General features: G+C 34.0%; 2 protein-coding genes across 4 annotated transcripts; one reads left to right on the plus strand and one right to left on the minus strand.

Annotated features, from left to right (window-relative positions):
- The first annotated feature begins 781 nt into the window (after positions 1–781).
- Positions 782–5,700, plus strand: LOC147402260 (type I inositol polyphosphate 5-phosphatase 4-like). Its single transcript, XM_086443868.1, has 13 exons — positions 782–1,596; positions 1,872–1,940; positions 2,083–2,170; positions 2,252–2,356; positions 2,454–3,072; positions 3,190–3,383; positions 3,496–3,604; positions 3,779–3,927; positions 4,005–4,270; positions 4,367–4,438; positions 4,551–4,618; positions 5,008–5,310; positions 5,392–5,700. The coding sequence occupies exons 1-9, from the start codon at positions 1,476–1,478 to the stop codon at positions 4,231–4,233; spliced, it is 1,683 nt and encodes a 560-aa protein (XP_086299994.1). The 5' UTR covers positions 782–1,475; the 3' UTR covers positions 4,234–4,270; positions 4,367–4,438; positions 4,551–4,618; positions 5,008–5,310; positions 5,392–5,700.
- Positions 5,701–21,289: 15,589 nt separating this feature from the next.
- Positions 21,290–24,849, minus strand: LOC147402261 (FCS-Like Zinc finger 16-like). Of its 3 annotated transcripts, none has more exons than XR_015178859.1 (3): positions 24,409–24,849; positions 21,972–22,862; positions 21,290–21,732 (listed from the first exon to the last, which is right to left on the minus strand). XR_015178859.1 is itself a non-coding variant. In XM_086443869.1 (2 exons), the coding sequence occupies exons 1-2, from the start codon at positions 24,717–24,719 to the stop codon at positions 22,685–22,687; spliced, it is 489 nt and encodes a 162-aa protein (XP_086299995.1). In that variant the 5' UTR covers positions 24,720–24,849; the 3' UTR covers positions 21,290–22,684. The 3 variants fall into 3 exon arrangements, 1 of the variants encoding a protein (XP_086299995.1); XR_015178858.1 differs by having other exon boundaries at positions 21,822–22,862; XM_086443869.1 differs by having other exon boundaries at positions 21,290–22,862.
- Positions 24,850–27,383: the final 2,534 nt, after the last annotated feature.

The raw sequence follows: 27,383 nt of genomic DNA on the forward strand, positions 1-27,383 counted from the left end.
TTTATGTTATAAAAAAAGTGTTAGTGAGGTTGTTTGGCATATGATGGTTGTATGCCAACTAGTTTAATTGAAAGAGAAATTATAAAAACACCCCACAAATCAATAAGGGCAACCTACACCATAGCCGAATTGTTTTGTCTTATATGGGTTAAAAGTTTCAGAATAAACTGATTTTTGATGAGGATGATCTTTAGGTGATTATGATGTGGGTTGCCATTATTAATTCGTAAGGTACTTTTATAATTGCCCTAATTGAAAAGGATCATTATTTCATTTTATGTTTTAGATTCTTTTAGATACACTAGGTGATATTTCAATTATTCAATTTCTTTTAGATGTTTTATTTACTATAATTGACATTTTCTCAATGAGGGTATTTCAATAAATTTAAAAGACATCATTCATGTGAGGTATTTCAAAGTATGAGGGTATTTAAGTCTTTTGACGAGTACTTATTCACCTAAAAGTCATCTTTTGTTGATCTCTCGTTAATGACAACGGTCAAGGGATCTATATCATCAATTTGAAAATGTGAGGGGAGGGGTATCTCTAGTATTCATCAACATGTAGTGGGGTATGTCAAAATCACCCAAAAAATTCCTATAATTCCCTACAAAGTACAAACGATTATCAAAATTAATAGACCCTAATCCTTAGAATACACGTAAGTTAGTCTCCCTAACCTAGAAGATCAAAGAAGGGAGAATAGTAGTTGGCTTGGGTCTAAGATGAGTAGTGGACCCTGACTTTGCTGACTGTCTGCAGGTGTGGTGCAGAGAGGGAAGTATGGATGGGCAGGTGTTTGGGCAGTTTTTTATGTAGAGACATAGAGGGAGAAGCGGGTGTTTGTGTGTGAGAGAGACCAATATATACATTGTCACATGTTGGAATGGTCTTGGATTTGGGTAAAAAGCCTTGAGAGGGAGCTCCCCTGCACTTTATTCTCTTCAAATTATACGCTTTGAAGTACTGTGAACGAGGTTTTTAGGAGAGAAACCTCTCTCTCTCTTTCTCTCTCTCTGCTACATTGTCTTGTTCTACCTTCAGAATCTCACCTTCTCTCTTCCACGTTATAGTCTCTCTCTCTCCCTCTGCTGTTTCTGTTTCTAATTTCTGACCATTTCTTCTCTTTAGTACTCTGGAGACTGGAGAGGAAGAGAAGAAAATTACTTCTCTGCTAAAGATTCTAACTGGGTTTCTTTGGTTTTTTGGATCTTAATATGAGGAACCCAGAAACAAGAAGATAGAGCAGTTAAAATTTCTCACTTTCTTTGTTGTTCTCTGGTGAAAAACAGAAAATAGCAGGATACCCATTTCTGACTTTCCTCTCTTTGATCCTCTACTCCTACCCTGAAAAAATTGGGTTTTTTCTTCTTTTTAATTGAAGTTAAATTCAGAAATCCATAGCAACAAAAACAGGGGGGGAAATCATTTTTTTTTTTATGTGGAAAGCTGTATGAAGAAGTACTGAAACAATGAGAGATGGGAACTCAAAGAAAAACAAGTTCTCATGGCCTAAAAGCCTTGTTAGAAAATGGTTCAATCTCAAGAGCAAAGCTGAAGACTTTCATGCAGATGATGTTGTTGTTTATGGAGGTGGGTATCCTTTTCTATTTTTTTATTTTCTAATTTTTGGGTTCTCTTCTTTGTTTCTATATGATTGTCTTTTGTGTCCCTATATCAGAATAGGGTTCTTAGGATGAAATCTCAGACTTAATAGAGAAAACCTGAATTTTGGTTTCCAACAAAGTTCCTAAATTTTTCATTTGATGAGTTCTGCAATTTCTCCTTTTTTCTGCTTTGATGACATCAACAACGGTGATTTCAAGCACAGCTTTAATAACAACTTTAATGGTTCCATTTTTTTTCAGGTTGTGATGGAGAATGGAGGACCAATTTCTCAGACATGGAGGCGTGCACAATAAAGAAAAGCAAAACAGGTTCAGTATCAGATGTTGGTTGCTTTGGACCACACCTCCTCTCATCCTCACCCAAAAAAAAAAAATGCTTCAAAAACTCATGATTATTGTTCCCTTTCTATATTTTAATTTTCTAATCTGTTTTCCCCACTTGGGTGTTCAGAGAGATTAAACAAGAAGAACTCTGATCGGGTTCGACGAGGAAAGATCGATCTTGACCCTCCTATAGTTACAGACGTGCAGAATTATAGGTATCTTACCATGTTATGTTCACATATCTGATTTGATTAAATTTGGGGAGATTTTATTAACCTTTTTCTTTGATGGGGCAGTATCTTTGTGGCTACATGGAATGTGGGTGGAAAATCTCCACCAAGTTATTTGAATCTTGAAGATTGGCTCCATACTTCACCTCCTGCAGATATTTACGTTCTTGGGTATGTTCACTTGTTAGTCAATTTTTATTTTATTTTTTAAAATTTTCTTACTCTTGCCAAGATTGAAAGAAGACCCATTGATCCATTTTTCATTCAGGTTTCAAGAAATAGTTCCTTTAAACGCCGGAAATGTATTGGGGGCAGAAGACAACGGTCCTGCCCGAAAATGGCTAGCTTTAATCCGAAAGACTCTAAACAACCTCCCCGGCACGAGTGGAGCCACAGGCTACTACACGCCTTCCCCCACTCCTGATCCAATTGTTGAATTAGATGCCGATTTCGAGGGATCAACGAGGCAGAAAGCCTCATCTTTGTTCCATCGTCGATCATTCCAATCCTTGAGTCGAAGCTTGAGAATGGACAACGACATGTCTATCCCAAACTCCAGACTTGATCGGCGATTCAGTGTTTGTGATCGGGTTATGTTTGGTCACAGACCGAGTGATTATGACTCCAATTATAGATGGGGTTCATCCGATGATGAGATTGGGCCCGGGGATTCTCCGAGTACTGTAGTCTTCTCACCAATGTCTTCGGGTCGGTGCACGTCCATGGAGGATAGGGAGAGAGGACACTCTAGGTACTGTTTGGTTGCAAGTAAGCAGATGGTGGGGATATTTCTCACAGTGTGGGTTAGGAACGATTTAACTGATTCTGTTCGGAATATGAAAGTATCTTGTGTTGGCCGAGGACTAATGGGATATCTCGGAAATAAGGTACACTATTTAGATGAATTTGGGTAATTTTAATTTTAATACATGGGTTGTCGCAAAAAAATTGGATTATCTTGAATCTCAACAAATAATTGTGGTGATTTTACGTTTGCTTTCTAGGGATCGATCTCAATCAGCATGTCTTTGCATCAAACAAGCTTTTGCTTCATTTGTAGTCATTTAACATCGGGGCAGAAAGAGGGCGACGAGCTAAGAAGGAACTCTGATGTCATGGAGATCTTGAGAAAGACAAGGTTTCCTCGGGTCCATGGGTTAGGGGATGAGAAATCCCCCGAAACAATCCTTGAGCATGAGTAAGGCCATTGTTGACTTCGATTTTCTTTTAATTCTAGTGTACAAAATAATTTATTTTTGTTTAAAATTGAAATTGTTCTCATAAGAAATTAAATGTTTTTCTTGGTCTAGTCGAGTAATATGGCTCGGAGATTTGAATTATCGGATTGCTCTCACTTATCGATCTGCAAAGGCACTTGTCGAGATGCACAACTGGAGGGCATTACTTGAAAATGACCAGGCAAGATATCTATGCTCATTTACATCACCCCTAGTTTTATGTGTCTAAGTGCATTGGTGTGCTTATGTTTTTCATAAGGTTTAGAGAATTCGACATTCCATATGTATTATTGTTCTTCGGCTCTTCCAATTGAGAAAACTTGTAAATCTGAATATTCGGTTTATTTTGTAGCAGCTTAGGATAGAACAAAAGCGTGGTCGTGTCTTTCAAGGATGGAATGAAGGGAAGATATATTTTCCACCGACATATAAATATTCAAATAATTCAGATAGATATGCAGGGGACGCGATGCACCCTAAGGAGAAACGAAGGACCCCTGCATGGTAAAAATTTCTCCACTCATCAAAAATGAATTTTTTTTTGAAAATTTGGTAAAAATGATATTTGTTTGTGCATGAAGGTGTGATCGTATATTGTGGCACGGAAGAGGCCTCCATCAATTATCTTATGTTCGTGGTGAGTCTAGATTCTCGGATCATAGACCTGTCTATAGCCTTCTCTCAGTAGAAGTTGAGTCAATCCGTCGCAACCGAAATAAGAAAAACACAAGTTGCTGCTCTAGTTCTCGGATTGAGGTCGAAGAACTTTTGCCGCACTCCCATGGATACACCGATCTTAATTTCTTTTAAATGGTGTCAAAATAGCTGTTAATACACACTAATTCAAGTACGTTTCTCGTCTACCTCTCTTCCTCCCATTTCTATCTCTGATTCCTTAATTCTTGATTTTTAATATATTTTTCCTTACTGCTGTTGGGTTCAGGAGAACTTTGGTTTTCAACTTCAGATGATACTCTGTGAATTAAAGTTATTAATTCTTTTAGTACCCCAAAAGGTATTGTTGTAAAACTTAAACAGATTCAAATGGTTTATCTTTTTCTTGTTATTGTTGCATTTTCTTGGGCTTTTTCTCTCTAATTAAAGTTGTTTTTATTGATTATAACCAGGAATTCCTCCAACTCTCAAATCCCTTATCGGTTTTTAAATTCCAAGGACGGGTTATCTCCTTAACCAGGTAAATATCATACCAATCTTCCATAATTTCTCCATATATCTCCAATGGGTTTGATTATGTAGGTTGGTATGGCTAACAAGCTACCAAATGAAGGTAGCTTTCTAGCTCAAACATCACAGTTCCCGCAACCCCCGATGTTTAAATCCATAACTAGCTACAAAATTGGGTCGTTAAGCGATTTAGGAATGCTGGTCTTCTGAATCTATCCTTCCAACATTTCTGTTCTTGAAAAGAATTTATATGAAAGTGATATTTTAAATGGCATTTTCTTTCTATATATTTTGTCGTGAAGCACATTCCTTGTTTATCTCTATTGTATCTGTTAATGGTCCCTGGTTTTTCGCTTGTCTCTATATTCTTATCTGTTAATGGTCCCATGGTCGTTGCAGGTGAGATTGACATGAAGAAGACCTCTGCCTCAAAGTATGATGGAGACATCCCAATCCCCCAAACCAACAAAAAAAAAAACTGTTCTTTTTCCCCCTTTTTTTCTGGTTTTTACTCCAATTTCTGCAATTGTACTTCTCGAATGCCATCTCTCTTATAATCTCTGATCACAACAAACTGAGTTTTGTAGATAGCCCAACCAAACCCAAATCTCCAATTTCGTTCCTAGTTAACAAATAATTAGCGAGTTCGATTATCCACTTAACAAACCTCACATTCTTGGAGCCTCGGAGCCTTTCGATAAGGTAGGAGAAGTTGGTGTATTATTTGTTGCTATTTTATATGACCTCTTCTTGAACTAAAACATCTCATTTTTGCCCATGCAGGACTGAATCTCTCAACCCAAAATTGCCAAGAGGGTCTCGACGGATTATTGTATTTAATTTAATTTTTTTAAACTTGAGATCATTCTTTTTTTTTGGTAAGAAAATGTTTGTTTCAGATTGAGAGGAAATTAAAGATGGTCGAAAATAAATTTTGTTGTAATTATCAAAAAGAGAAGGTGGAGATGTAATAGACACTAATTACTAAAGTGATCAAAAAAAGAAATGGAAGTTATCATAAATCTGTTCTGATACATCTTATGATTCTACTGAAAAAAAGGTAGTTTTGATTGATTAGCTACCCACCTCTCTCTCTCTCTCTCTCTCTCTCTCTCTCTCTCTCATGTAAGAAGCACAAAAGCTAAGGGAAAGAAAAGCATAAAACATGTTACAGGTATGACAGGTATATTGAGAAGTAATTTTGAAAAGTTAGAATTTCCTTCATTAATTAGTTTTTCCTCCCTATGTTCTTTTGCTAACGCCACCCCAATTCATATGTAAATCATCAAAGAATTAGCACACATCTTAGGGTGGGGTTGGCAAAAATTGGTGTGGCAATAGAAGTTATTTTTTAATCTTTTCTTAGAACTGCTATTGACACCCCAACTTTTACTTATTATATCCCAAGTAAGAGATTAAAACATACTTTTTAAACATTACAATGGTTTGGTTCGGATTATGATCTCAACATTACAAAATATTATAATACTAGTTTAAATAATTTCATTAATTATTTATAATTATGATTAGGCTCATGAAATTGTTTGAAGGAGTGTGTTATAACGTTGGCACCCCAACTTTTACCTGTTCCCAAGCCACTCACTTATTTTCTTTATTTTTAATTCGGGGTGTGATAAGTAAAAGTTGATGAGCTGATAGCAGTTCTTCTTTTTTTTCAATATCTACGATTCTAACTTTAGTTCTTAATTTACCATAAAAATAAAAATAAAACAAACGGTAGACAATTTTAATATTGCTTAGTGTAGGGAGGTATTTATAATATACTATATAACAAGAGTGGCTATTTAAATTAAAAAGAAACAATTAGGAAACACAAGAGAAGCTGAGAAGTGAAGTACAAAAGTGTGAGATTCAATATTTTCTTTTACTTTTTTTTTTCTCAGCTGTTATTTGCAGTGAAGCTTGTTTCGATCAAAATCACGTGCCACGTGTCAATAGTTGCATGGTTGTTATTTATATGATTAGTCGCTTTCTTCTCTGTTAAATGACCAAATTACCCATGTTAGTTTTTCGTTTTTTGTTTTTCTCTCAAAGCATATATGACCAGTGGAATTTACAAAAGTTAGGAAAGTGACGTATAATGGTTCTTATTTTTTTCAAAATCATTCCCTCTTGACCAAAACCTAACTGGAAGTAAGTTTTCTTATTTCCCATAATACCCCTCCCCAACACTTCTGAAGTCTAAAAATTAGAAATCAGACTTTCAATGTTTCATCTATCATCCTTTATCGTTGGTTCAAAATTATGAATTTTGATTCTAAAATTTAAAATTTGAAACGTAATAAATGAAAATAAAATTTTTGAAATCTGAATTTTAATGGTGAACCACCTCCATTCAGACTTCGAAGTGTTGCCAAACACACACAAAGACCATTAAATAAAGAGATATTTATAGATAATTTCAATGATATATATTTTAAATTATATTTAATTAATGATTACAATTTATTTATTTTAATTCAAAATTCATATTTAAACAATTATTTGAGCATCACTTGCATTTCAAGTTATCTCGATGGTGTCAATCAATCACAACCATCCAATCAATGACCCATCTCTTGGATTGGCTATATTATAATTATATAAATTTTGATGAAAGATGTACAAAAAGGCACCCCCCCTAGATAAGAGCTCAAAAAAGTGGACCCCATGACCTTGTGCATCCAAATGACAAAAGTGCACTTTCTAATGGGAAAATTAGTTAAAGATCCTTGGCGGAGGAACTTTTTTTCTAAATAGTCCCTTACTTTTAAGATTTCTCTTAATAATTCATTTAGTAAAAAAAAAAAATTTATAATCCATCCCAGAACCTCATTCCTCAGATTTCTTGCAATTGAAACGTCAATGTGCCCTAATAATTTGAACTCACTATTTTTGTCCAAAAAAATTATATTTTAGGCATCTCAATTAAGTTTAAGAGACTTTATTCTGACGTTGAGGATTTAAAAAAGAAGAAGAAATCATTTTTAAAGATTTTTTCAAGTATTTTGAAGACATATGTAAAAAATAAAAATAAAAAAAATTCAATTTTTAATAAAAATTAATCAAAGTTGATTCTTTTGATTTGAAATCATCTGGATAAATCGTTATATCAAGTTTTTAGTCGTTTTATGTATTTAGTCAGAAAATCTCAAAAAAAATTTGAAAATAGGTGGATTTTACAATATTGAGTTAGATAACTCTAAAATTTGCCGAACTTAATAATAAAAAAGCAGTGAGCTAAACAATAAAAATGCTGATCTCGACAATAAATAAAAAATGGACAATAATGAACTATCATTAAGAAGAAGAAAAAATTACTAAATGAACTATCAAACTACCGTTAAGGATTTAAGGTATATTAAGAAAGAAAACCCTTCACCAGGGATTTTAAAGTAATTTTCCTATTTATTTTAATCGAGTGTTGTAAACCCACAAACTGTATTGGAAACACACGATTGCGTAAAAATCTAGATTGACTGCAAAAAAGGAAAAAAAAAACTGTGAAAGTAAGAACAGAGAGAGTTCGTACCAAAGACATGTCTCCATCTCTATTTTTTCCGTGCCCTTACTATCCGTTTTCCGCAATCGAGAAATTAACCCCAGTAAAAGACATAATTAGTTTTACCTACCCCTTAGAGATTAAATGGTGACACGTGGGAAGAGATTAAGCAACAAATTATTGATCCCTTTTTGTTTTGAGAACTTTTCATAATTTCTCTCTTGAAACATTCTTCAAGGAAGTAGAAGAAGAGAGATGCCATGTAGATGAAATTTTTGGAAAAAAAACAAGAATTTAGAGAGGGGAGAGAGAATAATAAAGAGACAGAAGGGAGCTCAAAAGAATATGACTATGACTTGGACTTTCTAAATTTGAATCTATTGGGTTGAACCTGACCTTCGATTAGATTTGAGCACAATCTACTTAAGTTTGAGCAAAAATATGATCAAATCAAATATAGACATTAAGCTGTTCAATTTGCCTGTACCCGAACTTAATATGATTTTTACCTGAGGATGACTTATTTTAATTTGTAACATTCTCTTTTCATTTTTTATTCTTCTACTTTGTTCCTTTTAAGTTTCTACCCAAGTACAACAAAGATCTTCGGGCCTAAAAGAATTGGTTATGAGATTAAGAATATGGTGAGGAAGATATTGGAAGTTGACTACTATGGGTTGCCAAGACACCTACTTAATCTTTTTTTTTTTTTTTAAATCTATTGCGACACCTACATTTTTTTTTTTAATTACAACACCCCAATCATAAAATTAAATATATTTAAAAATAAGGGAATAGCTATTTAATTTTTTTTTTGTCACAATTATCCCATTCTTTCTCTCTTCAATTGAAATCAAATGAATCTAAATTTTAGAGTCACGATAAACTAATGTGCTAAAATTGACACGGTTGACATGCCAATGCAGAGAACCATAGATCTTTTTATTCGAGAGACAATTGAAATCCAAATCCTATAAATTAGAATAATTCTTCCAGTCTTTATCCTAAGCATCTCATTCAACAGCCTTTAATTCCCAAACCACCAACTTATAATCAATAGCAACCAACCCCAAAATTAATTAGGAGAAGTACTTGATTTAAGGACGTGGATATTTGAGAGAAATTTGAATAAAAATGGTCTTTAATGAATTTGGAAAATATGCTAGGGAAGGAAAGATTAGGATTTCCTTAATTTAATATTTTGGAAAAGATGGTGAAGAGAATTTTTTTTATTTGAGAGATAAGAAATGGGCATGACAACATAAAGTATAATCTCTCTCAAATAGTAGAAATTTGGTTTTAAACTATCTCAAAGTGTAGGCTTTCATGTATATCTTTGAAAGTAGAGGGAGAATTTTGATATTTATCCTTTTCTTCACTTTAGGGGGTTTCTGAAAGATTCTTCTTTAACTTTCTAAATTTTATTTTTCTTTTTCATAGGTTATGGTCACAGTAGTAAACATAGGCAGACAAAGAATCTAATGGGGAGGATGGCGGCACCTTGGTTTCCGTTTGTTCAAGCAAGCAATCCTCTTTTAAGTAGCACAGACAGGCTCGTATTTCAAAACAAGAAAGAAACTGTTTTATGAGTCATCTCCAAACTCGGTTGACTCAAATCAATTTTGTGGAAATCGAAAAGTCACTTAGTAAATAAATTCGAAACATGATTTTGTAGAACGCAAGGGTCTATGAGATGGCCAAGATCACGTCTCAAGAAGTGGAGGTTTTGAGTTTGAATTCCCCCTTAAGAGCCACCCTCAGGGATTTTTCCTAGAAACCATCAGGAATATGCGGGTAAGACGATTGCTCGTGTCCTGAAGATTAATTAGGTGCTTGAAGAGGCTCGGATAGTTTGATTTAAAAAAAAATGACTTAGCAAAGTTGAATGTTATTTGAGTCGACTAGAAAACTTTTCAAGTTATGTAACATTCGATCAAGATTTCAATATTATATTTAGGTGGATATTTGAGATATCTTACACATTTTCACATTACCCCTTGACCTGAGTCTTGAATCTAAAAGAAAATAACCTAAATATTCTCATTTTCAAATTTAGTTGAAACCCCTTAATATTCTCCCTCAAATCTGTCATCTTCTATTAATGGCAATGATAATGACATCGACATCAACAACAACAAAGCTTTATATTCAACTGAATAAATCTCTATCCTCTTTTCCCCTTTGTCCAAACTCAACTCGTATGTGTGAAAAAAATCAAAATAATAAAGAAAACACAAAACACAAGGATTTACATAGTTTGATAATGTGCTTACGTCAATAAAACTGAATAAAAACAATCACTATTTTCTCATAAATTTTACAATCTCAGAGATCTCTATTTATATATTTGAGAGTAATCAAAATATGTAAAATTCTCCAAAATAGAAAATATTACACGATTGTCTTTTCTATACCCCTTAAAAAATCTAGGTCGGGAGTTCCGCCCCTGCACTACCACAATTCTGCATAGCACAACAAAATACAAGACATTTAGGCAACAACATTATGTTATTGAAAAGTGAGGTTGTTTTAGTCAAATGTGTTAGTCTCTAACTTTATATTTTTTAAGTCTCTTCACACATCAATATCTACTTCTTAATCTCTACAATATTCAATTTAGTAGATGTCCAACATTATTATAGAACATAACTAGTCTCACTATCAATTAACAAGAATTTCCTTTTAATATGATTAGGATGAGTCTCTCACAAGGTCCTCCAGAAAGTAGACCCTACTACAGCCAATTGGCTTTGATTTTATTAGCCACATCTTTCTCAGTCCATCCTCATGCATGATACATAGATTAGAGGTCACCAATTTTATCTTCATCTTCAACATTTGAATTCTACCTCATTCAACCTTGAAACCTTAAAGAACAATGTTTGGGATGACTGATGGAATCACTCCTTGTTGTACACATAGTCCAAAATTCGTCATTTTTTCAATTAAATACGGATACATCCATAAATTTAAGGGTTTGTCGATAAATCGATGATCAATTGTATATAAGATTGAATCGCCAATTAAACCTTTAATTTGTCGATTGATAGATAAAAATTTGTCAATTTGACTTCACATTCGCTTGTATGCACTACCGTGTGTAGGGCTGCAACTTGGGTGAGCTAACCCGAATTCAACCCGGGCTCAACCTGATTGATGGACGAACTTGGGTTGGGTTATATGGAAAATGAGTTGAGTTTGGATTAGGAAATCTCAACCTGAATTGAATTTGGGTTAAGGCTCCGGGCAACCTGACTAAACCCGAACCCGATGCTATATATTTACAAATAAATATTTTTATTTATTTAAAATATATATATTAGATATCTCTTCCTAAATATATTTTTAAAATTAAGGAAAAATAAATTAAAATATAAAAATTAATAGATTTGGACGTTGTGTGTAAATTAATATACAAGTTATTTTATTTTATTTTTTTATATTGTATTTATTTGTCAAGACATAAAATAAAAATAAAAAAATTGTGTTGATCAAAATGAAATTTGACTTGCTCAATGAGTCCGACCCATCCAACCAGCCCAAAATTACCTAACTTGGGCTAACGCAAGCTCAACCCAATTTTAAAAGCTCAATCTCAGGCTAGAACTCATTGAGCTTGGGTTAATGAGCTCTAACCCGATGGTCGGATTGAGTTGAGCTCAGATTGAGGATTCTAACACTTGGGTTGACCCTCCAACCTGTCCAAGTTGCTACCTTAACCGTGTGTAAGTAACTAAGGTAAAATACTTAATACACCATATAGTAGGACTTTTTAATTATTTTAAAGACCCTGCACTAGGGACTTTCTTCTAAATTCACCTTGACTTGTCAATGGTACGTGTGTTAACAACTTACAAAAATTTCTTTCCTAAAGCTCCTCACCTATAAAAAAATCTTTAATTTTCTTTAATAGCCCTTCCCCTATAGAAACTCAAATCATCTTAATGTCGCTTAGCCCCATAAATTTTTTCTTGATATTTAAATCGTTGAGACAGATCACTCAAATCCCTTTTTATTTATATCATGGGTATCCCCACCCTTCGGGTGGGACTAATCTCGTGGTCACACATACTGTTCTCTCGAAAAGTCCTATGTGCAACAAATTGAGTTGAGGGTCAATTAGACCCTAGAGGGTGGTCCCAGGAAATTCATAGCTTCGTGAGGTTTCAAACACTTGACCTACTCTTTCTGAGGAGTTTATCAAGACTTGGATTGCCCTTGGGGTTACTCAAATCCATATTTAAACTTCTAACTCTTAATACCTTACATTTTATCAAGAGAAAAAAATAATTGTACTAATAGGATGAATAAAATTAGTTTTAGTATTATGATAATTTCTTTAACCTACATTTAATTATATATATACTTGATTTTTTTTCTCAAATTTATCTGAATTAACAGAATTGATCTTAGTCGACTTTGAATTTTGTTGCTATGATTTATACAAGTCATTATGCGAATATAACCGTACTAACAAGTCGACAAGAGATAAGGCAAAAATATAATAATAATAATCATAATAATAATAATTATTATTATTATTATTTTATTTTAATAATAGGGCTTGTCGGACTTTGGACTTACATCCGACCAGGAGGACCAGATGAGTCAGGATCAGAACCAAGGCATATGGGACCCTCCCTAGGGCACTTGCATCGCCCGCAAATTACACGCATCAGGAAAGTGAGGGGATGCTCTCGATGGTACTCCCTAGGAAATATTGCTCATGCTGGATAACAAACGCAATAATAATTAATCTTACATCATCACAGTGAAAGGTTTCCACAAAATTAAAGTAAGCTTTTCAACCTTAAAAGGGGATTTTATCACCATTCCACTCTAGTCAACTTTTTAAAAGTAGCAATTTCCATCCACTTATGAAACCGAAATCCAAATCTTATACCAACATACAAGACTAATTTCTAGTATTAATTCATTTTAGAACCACTTTTTGTCACTAAAGGAGGTAGGGGGTCTCATTAGTGCTACAAACTTTCAAATCATTCAATCTTAAATCTCAAATGAAGTAATGATACATATCACATCAACTTAGAGATAATGACACGTGGAAAGATAAATATCGGTTACCTTGGCCACTGGTTTCCCCTTTCTTAATTTTCATTATTCTTTTTAAAAAAAGAAATGGATTCCTTATGTAGAATGTTTGTCTTTTTTGCCTCGAACAATATTTTTATTTATCTCGAAAATTCGGGTCTCTTAGAGCACTCAACTTAATCAATGGGATACACTTGTCACACTTTCGACATGTATCGAAATAAATCCCAAGCGGTGACCACCAAAAGAGAGAATCAAACTCTGGACCTTCACTTTCCTGAGGTGTAATTGTGGCCATCTCACCAAATCTTTGTTGGTTATACGTACTATCTCATATGCGATTTAGAAAAAATTAGATCAATCAAGTCTAGAAGAAAAAATATTTATAATTTATTTCAAACAAATTGATGGGTGAAGGTATTTTGAACCCAAGATGTTTATGCCAAAGATTTAGGATCACCTAAACAAATTATCATATTCTATTACTCTAGTGAATCTTATCCCTAGTACTCTTATCTTTTGTAATTAAAAGTGATATTGATTTTTGCCTTCAGCATCTCATTCTATGTTCTTTTGAACGCTCTTTAAATTTTTTTTATTTTTTCATTTATAATTTTCTTCTTACTTTTAATCTATTCATATTAAATTTTCTTTATAATATATTATTGATCCTAAATCTTATTGAGGAAGGGTTAGATCAAGTTGGTAGTTTGTGTAAAATTCGATGATCTCTTAACATGTGATTAGAAAAACATCTTTATTATATTTTCGTATCATCTTTTTTCTCTTAAAAAAAAAAATCTTTCTTAATTTAAGAGAGAGAGAGAGAGAGAGAAAGATATTCTACTACCACACTAACTTTTGCTAACAGCACTCCAATTGATATCTAAATCACTAAAGATTTAACACACATCTTGGAGTGTTGTTTGTAAAAGTTAATGAGGCAAAAGAAGCTTTCTAAAAAATAAAAATAAAAAAGGACATAATATTATAGAGTTGTTATTATCATACCAACTTTTACTAATGCCACACCAACTATATGCAATTCCTTGGGAATTTACATAGGAATTGGTGTGTCATTAGTAACAGTTGGTGTGCCAATAATAATTTTCTAATATTAATTTTAAAAGTACATTGGATGGCAAAAGACCATGCGTTTGGACAAATTATATATATATATATATATATTATAATTTAAAAGCCAGCTTTAAGCAATAATGTTTAGAAACATCTTAAAATTGGATGTACATGGGAAATCTGTTTGCATATGAGAAGCTGACACCCACGTGGTCCCACGTGTCATCATCATCTGATTGCGTGCACCCCGATGCCAACACACCGCCTGCATTTACGGTACGGTCCGCTTACGCATCCATGCGGTGGATGTTACTGTATTGGCACGTGACAGGCCATATGATCATGCGACGAATATCTCCTCCTCCTCCTCCTCCTCTTTATGACTTGTATGAGCTGAGCTTTGGTTCTGTGGCTTCGTACGTGTAAGGGATTTTTTTTGTTTTTAAATCTGAATTTTGCTATTTTTAGCAAAAATCTAGAGACCTTTTATGGTTGGTTGTTTCAGCCTTCAGATGGTGTGGGATTTTGGAAGATTTATGACGAAAAGAAATCAATCTAGCCATTATTATTCCATGAGAACAAGGCTTAGTTAAGACTTAAGAGTATGATTAGGTCACCCTCCAAAATGCCACGTGTTACATTTATGGGTCCTACTCATGTGTGGCTGTGGCCCTCATAAAATAGTCTGATTGGTCATTAGATTTGAGTTTCTCTCACAATAGGCTTCAAAAGGATGCCTATGTCTACAGATTCAAAGCCCAATATCAAGATTAGGGTTGTCCATGGATGGGTTCAAGCCAGGCTTGGACACACAAATCCAACCTTAAAGATGTGGGTTGGACCTTAGATCAATATTAAAAGACTATTGATAATTGACGCCCCCTAACATGGTAGTTATAGAATCATAAATCTTTTTTCGTGTGTATCTCAAAGTAAAGGATTTACGATTCTATGATGGGAACGTATGTGGAACGTCGGGAAAAAAAAAAAGAACTTGACCCCTTAATTATTTTGCCAAGTGGAAATTTTGGAGGACTTCACATCAAATTCTTAATGAGGTCCATCCTCGTCAAAGTTCCTTAATAATTTTTTTTTACTTTTGAAAATCAGAAAGGTAACAAATTTGTTTAGATTCATTTTAGAAAACTATTTTTAAAAGTAAAAATCATAATTAAATAAAAAATTTATTTTCTAAAAATTACTTTATCTCAAAAGTACTTTCTACTTTCAATCCAAACAAACTCTCAATACCCATGGAACTTTGTAGGGTGTATAAAGAAAATAGATAATTCATATTAGGGTATTATTGTAATTAATATTGAAATTAGTCCAAGTATCTAAAATTTTTGTACGTAATTGTCCTAAAAAAAATCTTTGACACAGAGAAAAACACCAACTGTGTCATCGAATTAAAGGATCCATTGGTCTTGATCGTAATTATGAAGTAAACAAAGGCTCTTTCACTATCAGTGACTGAGGAAACTTATTTTCCCAATGGACGATTATATCATACATCACCAATCACCTCCAAGTTGGAGAACTGTGCGTAAGCTTCCGTTCCTTTTTCTGGAAAAAAAAACTGCTGACGTGTTACGAATATGTCAGCAATCAAGCCATCAGTTCAAACACGTGTCAGTAGTTCTAGACATTGATCTGCTACTGCTCTCGCTGACACGCTTGAAGATAACGGAACAGCAGTGTCGTTGGGGTGCGTCAAAGATCTGACACACAAACCAAGTGATGCTTTTTTTTATAAAGAAAAATAAAGCTTTGGAGGAAGAAACTGAGACTGCTCAGTAGTCAGGTGTCATCATGATGTTAGAGATTATGACGTCTGATTGGAGTGTAAATAACATTAATTTCCAAAAGTATTCTCACAAAATAAATCTTGGAATATGGATGGCCCCCATTTGATTCGTTATCTCGGCCCAGCCCGATCCCTATTTTTAAAAAAATTGATCACGACCTCATAGCCCCATATTTGAGCCCATTACATATGATTAAAACTATGGTTGCAATGACAACTAAGAGATATATATGGGTAGCGTTATTTGGCCAACAGTTTGGCAAACATTTTTTTCAAAACATGGGTTAGAGGTCTTGGAATGGGCTGATTTTTGGTGAGGATGATCTCTACGGTGAGGAGATCATCATCACCAAAAATCAGCTCATTCCAAAACTTATAACCCCATAAAAAATGGTTTACAAAAAATGGACGGTTCACGATTTTTCAACTTGTAAATTGGGGCTAGAAGTTTTGGAATGAGCTGATTTTTGGTGAGGATGATCTCCTCACCGTAGAGATCATCCTCACCAAAAATCAGCCCATTCCAAGACCTCTAACCCATGTTTTGAAAAAGTGTTTGCCAAAATGTTTGCCAAACTGTTGGCAAAATAACGGGACCCGATATATATATATATATATATATATATATAAGGGACGGTTCAGCAACCGTAAAGTTTGCCAAGTTTGATGCCAAACATTTTTCAAAATATGGGTTAGAAGCTTTGGAATGAGCTGATTTTTTATGAGGATGATCTCTATGATGAGGAGACCATCCTCACCAAAAATCAGCCTATCCCAAAACTTTTAACCCCATCAAAAGTGATTTACAAAAATTGGACGGTCCATGATTCTTCAACTTATAAACTAGGGTTATAAATTTCAAAATGAGCTGATTTTTTGCGATGATGATCTCTTCACCGTAATATATATATAGGGAGTGGTTCGGCAGCCCTAAAGTTTGCCAAGTTTGGTGCCAAACATTTTTTGTAAATCACTTTTGATGGGGTTAGAAGTTTTGAAATAGGCTGATTTTTTTGTGAGGATGATCTCTACGGTGAATAGATCATCCTCACAAAAAATCAGCCTATTTCAAAACTTTTAACCCCATCAAAAGTGATTTACAAAAAATGTTTGGCACCAAACTTGGCAAACTTTAGGGCTGCTGAACCGCTTCCATATATATATATATATATATATATATATATATATATATATATACAATTAAGATAGGGATTGGAGCTTATAAACGTTCGATAAATAGATTAACCTAGATACATTGATCTTTGGTGAAGATTCTATTTAATAGAATCTCCATTGGAGATTTGTGCAAGAACGAAATAGCAAAGAAAATATACATTTTACAAATACAAGGATTTATGTGGTCTGACAGTGTGTATATGTCCATGGATCATAATAAGAACAATTATTATCTTTTCTCAAGTTTTATGGGCTTAGAGATCTTTATTTATAAAGTCGGGAGTTGTTAAAACGCGTTTATCTTCCAAAAATTAAAAAAAAAAAAATCGTTAAGAAAATATTAAACGATTATCATTTTCATGGTGCAACATAATATAAGACATCTCACACACAACAAGGTCAATGCATCTGGGTTAATCCATTTATCTTATTTTCAAACTGATAGTGCTCTTTTAGCCCATGATGTCTAACGAGTATTTGATCGATAAAATGCATCAATGTACACTATAATACAATACATCATGTCCTAATGCTCTAATAAAGTCCTCTTTTATGAAAAAATAAGGAATAGTTCTAAATGAATTTGACAAATGTAATATTTAATAAAGTCAAGAAATCTAATTGGAGTTTAATCTAAACCTATCGTTTGGGTCTGCATTAGACTTAATCACGTGGAATCCAATAGGGATTGGATCGGGTTTTTAATTGGAACTCAATGTTAAGATCCAGATCCGATCCATTAATAATTGGATCAAACAAAACCTGATTTTATATACAAAATCTAAATAAACTTCTTACATCTCAACAAAAAGACAATACAATTTATATATTTTTTAACATATAATTGGATTTGGTCCTTATCGAATAGGGACATGATTGATCCAAATCCAATCTGATAAAATATCAGATTAGATCGTTATTGAAATCTAAGCCATTGATCCAGACTCGAAAGTTATTGGATCAGAACATATTAGATTTCAGATCTGATCCGATGCGTTGACAATCCTAATTGCACATAACCAAGGACTAGTTCTTGGACAAGACCATAGTCTATGGACTGAGCAAAGCCTAGATACGGGTCCAATCCCCGTTTACAGGCATTCCTAGTTATCTAAAAAATATAATAAGATTGAAAGATATAAATAAATTAAATTATCGATTTTTTTTATTTATTTAAGAAAAATACAGACTGCATGGAAGAACAATGAAATGGAGTAATAAGTAAGGACGACTGTCGACCCGGGATGACACCAATACTGCACTTTCATCTAGGATATTTAAGGGTCTGGTCACTGGTGACGACATTCTTTAGAAACAAAAGAGTTGACTTATAGAAACTTAAATGCGGGTCAGAATTTGAGATCCGATTTCATAGTAACTTCGACTCATTTTACACGTCAACCGTAAAATCACAGGTTTAATTGCATGCATGTAGGACACAAATGGGTCGGATTCTTTATAAACTTACCGTGTTGACTCGTTTACCACCTCGTATTGCTTGCTTAACAAGCAATACCACCCCCACTGAACCAAGCACAGAAGCACTCCACCCCATCTATCCATTAATCGAGCATGCTCAAATTACTATAATACCCTCGGGATCCATTATTAATCAACGTTTACCCTTTTAAATGCCAAACTTTTATGGAAAAGAAAATAAGAGAAAGCCTTTGACTAGATGTTGAAGAGTGAAGACGGGGGCATTGGGATCATTATCAATTAATCTACATCTCGATCCATTGACAGCCCTACATACAACACCCACACATCACACGTACCAAATAAGTAAGGGTGGACTTTGGTGGGTGGGAGGAATTAATGCTCATACTGAGTATCGAACTCAGTACCGAAGGGCATTAACCACTTATCCATCCGAGATTGCCATGGAGCCAACCCCTCCGGTTATTTATATCTTTCATTTGCACAACGATACTTTTATTTATAATACACCACCATTGTGTAAATCAACAACTAGAGGTACCAACTCGGCCAATTGGCACGTTAATTGGGCTTAACTTGCCCGGTCCAATCCATTATTATATCACTTCATATATAGTCGGATTTATAATTTCATAATGAAAAATTATTTAAAACATATCATAAAACAGCAAATTTATTTTTATCCCCAACTATTTTTTAATTAGGATAAAGGTTGGATTCATATTTTGATAAAAAGTAACATTATATAACTCTAAAAATAACTAGAAAAGATGTATGAATTTAATATATATATATATTATAAAACCCCAAAATCAGCCCAAACACAAGCCAAGCCCATTAAGGTCAAGCTTGGGCTTAGCTAATCGAGGGCTGATCTAGGGTACAGTATGCTTCCAGCCAACTTAAGGGCTCATCCTAGACTAGCCTGAACCCACCCCTTGATGGCCTTACCAAACAACCCATGGTTAGTTTTCTATGTGAGAGTGGATTTCTTCTTAGCTGAAGTAAATAAATGTCGAGTACGAATGGGTACAGAGGTAAAAGTATGAGAATTATCTTTGTATGAAAATTTAATTTTTTAACTGCTGGGTTAAACAAATGTGGTGTGGCAATTAAGTTTTAGAAAAGCTCGGTTACAGTTAACGCCAGCTAACTTCAGACTTACCATCTGCCATTTTTTTTATGGAAAATAACATGATTGATAATTGGTAGCCATTGGATTTGAGGATGTGTTACTCTTTGTGGATTGCCGATCCATGGATTTTTGGTCCAGCTATTGCAGATTCCATACACCACGAATTAACCTGATTGATGATTTTTCTCTGTTGGATTCAATTGATGACATGAAATCTAACTAGTCCGTGTCAAACATTCAGGGGTCAGTGGTTCCGAAAAGTAAACCAGTTGGCATTTTTTCATTTAACATTTATAGTCTAATAATAGAAATCTAAACTTGACCTCTGAAACTTCTTTTATTCTCCAAACAACAAATTGAGAAATCACACTAGTGACTCGTGGATAAACAGAATTCATAGAGAATGAGAGATAAGGCTTCTCCCATGAGCCCTGAAAGAGAAACATGGGCCTTGGGCTATGGTACATAACCAGCCACTTATGGGCCCGGACCCATAAACCCATTTAACATAACAACCATAGCCTTAGTATAGAGTAGAGACTAATTCTTACAAGATAAATTATATTTATATAATAACTTCAATACTTTTGTTAACAAACATAGCCTTAGTATAGAGTATAGACTAATTCTTACAAGACAAATTATATTTATGTAAGACCTTCAATACTTTTGTTCCCACCGTAACTACTAGGTTTATTTGCTAAGTATTTTACCCATCCAGTCTAACCCGACCAAACCAATTAGGCTTGGGAATTGTGATTGGCAGCTTGGACAATGCCGATTGGGACCAAAAACCTCACCCCAGCCCAACCTGCCCGCCTGCCTTGCAAGTTCTTCATTGTCGTCTGTAAAATCAATAGTGTTGGAATAGACTTCTATCCTATACAAGAAGAGATCATAAGCATAGATTTCTGGATCATTGAATCTCATTTTAGCCAATGATCCACTATTGTTGATGGCTTGAATTTGCTTGGGGCTTAAACCAATTTGTATGCCATCCTTGCAGATTAGAGCTTAGCAACAAGAGTAGGGTTTGAACTTTAAAGAATTGTAAGTAGGGCAAATAAAGCATTCATCTCATGTTAAACAACCAGACAAAAGGCTAAAAACCTTAAACAATCTGAATACTTGGTTGTCAATAAATTTTGAAAACTTCTATTGCCACCAAGATTTGTTTATGTACCACACCTATCTTTCAAATCAAATATACACAGAATGCAAGGTAATATTCAATCTTTTTTTTAGATGATCTCAAACCTATTTCCTCTTTCAAAAGATAAATATTGAATCATCATTCCTTCTTCTCAAAAGTTCTTTCTTTCCCAAAGAGCTTGTCAGAAGGGAAATCCCCATCATTATTTAATATTAATTAGGTTATTTGGGATTAATTGGTTAATTTTTATTTTTGTAGGTGTGGGAGGCTTGAAGTGTAAGAAACTGTTGCAAACCAATTTAACATTATTAGGAAACAAAAGCAGCGAGAAGCACCTAAAGTAAAAGGTTCTTGCAACTAAATTAAGGAGCTTATACAGGATTATAGCTAGTGATTCTATGTGATAATAATGTAACATAGAAATAGTGCTTCCAAAGAAAACATGAACCTTTTAAAAAATTTGTGTGCCAATACTGACCTGGAAAGCATCAAGAAATGAATTTCTGATTTAGGAGATGAAGTTACATTCTTTAATTCCAGACCAAGAAGCCATTCATTCTACTTTTTAAAGCGACATCAATATATGTATGCCCACTGAATGTAATGAAGCAAGTGGTCTGAACGTTGAAGATCAACTCCATTATGTTCATGAGAGAGATGGGGACTTCGACATATATAAATCGGCTTTTTGATGCACTGTTGAGAAGGAACTGCTTTCTGACCTCTTCCAAGTTTATATCCAGTTCTCTGAGGGTTCATATCTGCCATTTGCAACAAATCTGTAGATAATATAGCAAAGTTCCTTAAGTTTCAGTAGTTTATTACAACTAGACTAAGTTTCAAAGCTAATATGAAGTTTTATAATTACAGGTTAGTGTCGTCTCCGTCGTGCCAAGTTGTCAATAATCTGGGGTGATGGGAGGGGACACTTTGACATGAAGGAAAACTTCCCCCTCTATTGGCTGGGCGTTGTCAATCGGTAATAAAATGAAGGAAACAATTAGGACGGTTGGATTACCTCCATTTGATATTTTCGAAAGCCATGTCTTCTATTATTGGAAGTGTATACCTATCTGCTTTCACGATCTCAACCCATGTTCTTTTGGGTCTCCCTTTCATTCTAACTATGGCTGTAATCGGCTTCATTTTGAGGGTAAACAGTATGAATCAAGAACGGTTAGCAAATGTTTTATAAAATATCCTCAAGAGGACAAAGCATCAATGTCTTGGGCATGCCTACACCCATCTTCCATGCTTAAATTAAGCTACAAATAAATCTATCCAACCAGGGTGACAGTCAGGAAAGTAAAGTAGTCCCACAAGTGTTCTGTAAACGTAGCCACAAATGCAAAAGGTTTTAATAGTTTCAGAACAAAGAGACGGCAAGTGTATACCAGTAACTGTGACAAAACATAATAATAATAATCAACAGGATTGAGACTATTTAAGAACTTCTATGAGCATGCTACGTAATTCTAAAATCTTAATATTTTGGCATCCACTTGTATAGTTTTGTTGAAAGCTGAATAAAAACATAGAATCAAATCCAACCATTCAAAAACATCCTTGGTACTTCAGATCCTAAAACAAGAAGTGGAACTGTACAAGACCTATCATCTCGACAGCAGTAAGAAACTAATGGTTCTATTGTAACTCTACGTATACCAAAGTGCAAGCTAACCGCAAAAACCCACAGCTATGCACCTCTACATTTACTAAACTGTCTTGCCATTAAATATGAAATTTTGAAGTTGCAACATTTCTAGGCTGAGCACCAATCTGGCCATTCGTGTTATTGTGATTCCGCTCGCTCTTAGTTGCATTCGATTTTTTATAAGTTGCCTCGACTTCCGCGTCCAAAGCAATCTGCTTATCTCGGCATTTAGGGGTGCAAAATGCACACAAGTAACTGTAACATCAAGTCTAAGTTTCAGCAGCGTCTCTAGAAAAAAGCCAACATGACAAACTTGAGTACCAATAAAAAAACAAAAAGGAAAAACTGAAAAAATGCGATATAAAAAAGGAAGTTACTTTATCAGAAAGTACCAACAAATATATCAACCCATCAAAATTTGACATTGAGTTACTTCTTTTCCATCAAAAAATAACATGAAAAAGAAATACTGGAAACACTTTCTTCAAATTTATACCACGAAAATTCAAGACAGAGATGATGAATCACAGTGAAGGAAGGAAGTATAATGGGGTTTACTTTGAATGTGCAAACTGGACCAGCTGTAATCAGCTGAGATTCTATGGTATTACTCTCTCTCGAGCGCACACGGCTGAGTGTTCACAATTTTGCCGGATTGATTTCGGATCACTAAAGTTGGATGAGCTTCTTTTGTCATTTTGATTTTGAGTTGTTGCCGTTGGTCCAGATTTTCATAATCCACAAAAATTATCTCATCTTGTCAATGAAGAGTTTCTATTTTTATTTGTTAAGTCGATGTTTAATAGGGATAAGGTGTATGCATTATAATAATGTGCACGAGATACACTATATCAATGCTATGGTGTATCTCATCACATATCTTGAAGATATTAGATTTGCATCAATTAAGTTCAGTTAGTATCAATTAGGTATATTAGAATATCGGATTGATTGATTTTCTTTCTATATTGGTGGATGCTTCAATCTATATAAACCCAATGACCAAATGTAATCATCGTCCAAGAATTCTCAAGAAAATCAGTTCTTCTAAAATGTTACCATCAACAACTTGTTATTTTTATTATTGGGAGTATTCTATATAAATCATTGTGCTCTATTGCTTTTGGTTTCTTGGTAGCTAATCTCTACTATAACTGACTTTGAACTGATGTTTCATTAAACAAACTAAATTTAATTGTTTCTCATACATTAAACTTGGTGACATTTAGATCTCAATAATTAAATTGTTGCAGTGAGTGTTATTGTTCCCTATCACATTGAGGAAAAATAAATTAGGAATTAAATAGCTAATTTTAGATCATGCTTCAACCATGGTATTAACTATTGTCATTGCAGGGCATATTGGTAACCCTAGAAATGATAATTAAATGATTTAATTGCATATAAAGAGTAGACAGCAATCCTAATTGGAAATAAACCCTAATTAATCCTAATCTAATACAATATAATATTTGTATTGATTTTTTGTGAAGATGATCTTGCATATCGTTGTAGACCTTATTACATTGCATCATATCCAATAATTTATTATTCTACAATAAATCATATTAAGTATAAAATTTAACCTTTTAGTTAAAGAACCCATAATTGAGATTCTTCGGCAGATAGGCAATAAAGTCTACAATGAAAATATAATTCAAGAACAGATATTTGAAAATTAAACATAAATTAAATAAAAAATTGAAAAAACAAGAAATTGAATCCAGAACATCGAATAATTGTCAGAAAAAAAAAAAAAAAAACAAGAGCTCGCACATTATTTATTTAAGCTAACAGTCACCTGTACATAAAGATATCATCTTTCTCGCCGATTTTCTTCTTGCAATAATAACAAGCCTTAAGAAACCCACCGATTTGCTCATCAAATCGAATCTCTGATCTCTCGTTGCTCGTATCTCGAAGCGGTGATCCAAGCTTCAATAAACCTCGGATAGATTGATCTGGTTTCATAAATGATGGCTTCGCAGTATGCTGAAGTGCTTTGCGTTTCTCGCTCTTAACTGTTGGAGAATCGATTGGTTTCGCCTGATCGAGCACACATATCTCTCCGATGCTAGGAGATCTAGCGGTCCAATTGCGTTTCACCGACATTGTTGTTAGGGTTTCGAGAACAATGGATGAAGTTGAAGTTCGAGTTAGGGTTAGGGTTTTGCGCTGAATGTGAGTTTTTGCAGAGAAGAGACCTTTCGAGACTGAGAAGCTTCCGCACGATGCGAGTGTGAAGGAGAGAAAACGGTTGGGATTTAATTTTCCCTCCTATGAAGTCATAAAAATAGGTGATTTAGAGATAGGTCCCCACATTTTGATAAATATTTTAAATACATCCCCCTTCGTTTTCAAAACATGGATTCCTTGATCTTAGTCTTTTCATATTGACTAAAAAAAAATTATCTCAATACCACCAACTTCGACCTGTAACTAAAAACCTGATTTTTCTTTTGAAAAATAATCATCTTCAACCTCCTCCATAAATTACTTTTTATCTATTCATCCTCAGTTTCAATCCAACATTTTCTATATAACCTTGATCCATAATCTCTGTTTACATGGATTGCAGAAGCCCATGGGCCTAACTCATCCTCACAAAACAGCTTTGTAAGGAGAGGATTGCCCCAGGTTTATATACAGCTAAAGGTCTTGATACCTAAGCGATGTGGGACTATAGCTCATACTCCCCCTCATGTGTAACGTGTCTCTTACATCCATGTGGTTAACCGCTTTGATACCATGTAGAAGCCCATGGGCCTAACCTATCCTCACAAAACCGACTTGTAAAGTGAGGATTGCCCTAGGTTTATATATAGCCCAAGGTTTTGCTAACTAGGTGATGTGGGACTATCGCTCACATGGATAAGGTCCCCTTCCCAAGAAGAGAAACTCTCCATTTATGGCCTTTTCTACTAGGGTACTTGCCAAGTGGCGTCCTTTAGTTGGTGCATTGGTTCCATCTATGCTAGATGATAGATTCTCAGTAGTGGTGTCACGCCACCTCCTTTATCGTGGATGTGGGGGTGCCATGTTACACTCTTCAATTGGCGTGATCACCATGTTATGCCCCTCCACGCACAACATAGTGGAATCAATGAGATCCATTAAAGTACTTCAATCTTGAGGAAAGCATGTAAGATCTATGTGTTTTCTGTGCAATTTGTGTTAGCTTTGTTTCAATTCATTTATTGGTTTTATTACCCCTGTTTTTTTAACAATAGAACCTCGAGACCGAGGAAGAAAGTAAAAAAAATATTTCCATCTTCAAAATGTTGAATAGAGCAACCATATCTTACCAACTCAATTCCTTCTTCAATGTCATTACAAACCCAAGATTTTTCAACCCAAATTTTAATCTGTCTTAACAATATCATATCCTATTCTTATAGCTTGAAATTTGAGAAACATGAGGGTAAAAAAACTTTACTTATTGAAGATGATATGTTTTGGAGAGAAAATATAGATGGTAGATGACTAGTTTTTTTTAGAGAAAATCATATATCATCATAAGCAAAAAATACTAAATCTGAAACTTCATAACCAATGAATTGGATTACCCATTGAAGCATGTTTTGCACCTTATATTTCAACATCGTAGACCACGTACGTACTTAAGTTCTTCTTCTAATAGTTAAAACGAGAATGTTTAGGTCATTGTTGGTTACTCTTTCATTCAAGACCTAGGGCAAAGGGCCTGTCATCAGTTTCAGAGTGCATGGGTATCTCTAATATTGACCAAAATGTGGGGTCATGTCTAAATCACCATTTTTAGAGAGTTATTATTGGCACTCCTAACTTTTACTTTCTACACCCCAACTTTATTAAATAATTATCACTTCCTAATTAGAGACTAAGACACACTATTCCAACCTTACGAAAAATTGGTTTAAGTTATTACCTTAACATTACAAATCCTAAATCTAGTAAATGCAAATCAAAACTAGAAAAGGAGAAATAATTTTCGTTGGCAGTGCAACATTTACTTGTTCTCAACCATTTGATTATTTTTTGGGGAAATTACTTAAAGGATCATGGTCGATGGATTTTTTTTTTCTTTTTAATTAGTCTCTAAGTTTTAGGCATTCTTTTGATAGTCCATTTAGTAAATTTTTTATTTATAATCAGTCTTTGAACCCCACTTCACAACATCTTTTATTGCTAAAATGTTAAAATTGCCTTTATCATTCAAAACTCGCAATTTTTGTCCAAAATTTTGGATTTCTGGCATCCTAATTGAGTTTTGGAGATTCCATTTTGATGGAAAGGAATTGAGAAGGATGAATAAATCATTTTTAAGCATTTTGAATATGTATGTAGAAAGTTAGTTTTTATTTTTTGTTACTTCATTTTTTGATGAAAATAGACCAAGGGTGGTTCTTTTGATTTGAAATCATCTACACAAGGTGTTATGTTAAGTTTTCAGTTGATCGTTCCATGTATTTTAGTTCGAAAAATGAGTGGATTTTACCAACGTCAAGATCACCACATTTTTTATTTTTGCGCTCGACATTTTTATTGTTGAGTTTAATATTTTTATTTAAAAATTGTCAAACTTAACAATAAATAAAATTGGTGAGTTCGGCAATAAAAAAGTGGTGAGCTTGACAATAAATAAAAACCGATGAACTTGACAATAAAAAGCGATGAGCTCGACATTGTATTTTTATTTTATTTTTGAATATAGACTTCATTCTTTATTTTTTGTTTAAATTGTTGAAATAGATAAAAAAAAATACATTTAAATATTCAAAATTAAAAGTACATCAT

This window comes from Akebia trifoliata, chromosome 5 (genome assembly GCF_017979445.1).
Source record: "Akebia trifoliata isolate Shusen 1 chromosome 5, ASM1797944v1, whole genome shotgun sequence".
Lineage (NCBI taxonomy): Eukaryota > Viridiplantae > Streptophyta > Magnoliopsida > Ranunculales > Lardizabalaceae > Akebia > Akebia trifoliata.

What these genes read in the sequence shown, in the direction of transcription:
- LOC147402260 (XM_086443868.1), top strand. Translation starts at nt 1,476, where the DNA reads ATGAGAGATGGGAACTCAAAGAAAAACAAGTTCTCATGGCCTAAAAGC. An exon ending in AATAAAGAAAAGCAAAACAG is followed by an intron (nt 1,941 to 2,082) that starts GTTCAGTATCAG and finishes TTGGGTGTTCAG; the next exon opens with AGAGATTAAACAAGAAGAAC. An exon ending in ACAGACGTGCAGAATTATAG is followed by an intron (nt 2,171 to 2,251) that starts GTATCTTACCAT and finishes TTGATGGGGCAG; the next exon opens with TATCTTTGTGGCTACATGGA.
- LOC147402261 (XM_086443869.1), bottom strand. Translation starts at nt 24,719, where the DNA reads ATGTCGGTGAAACGCAATTGGACCGCTAGATCTCCTAGCATCGGAGAG. An exon ending in GATGATATCTTTATGTACAG is followed by an intron (nt 22,863 to 24,408) that starts GTGACTGTTAGC and finishes TTGATGTTACAG; the next exon opens with TTACTTGTGTGCATTTTGCA.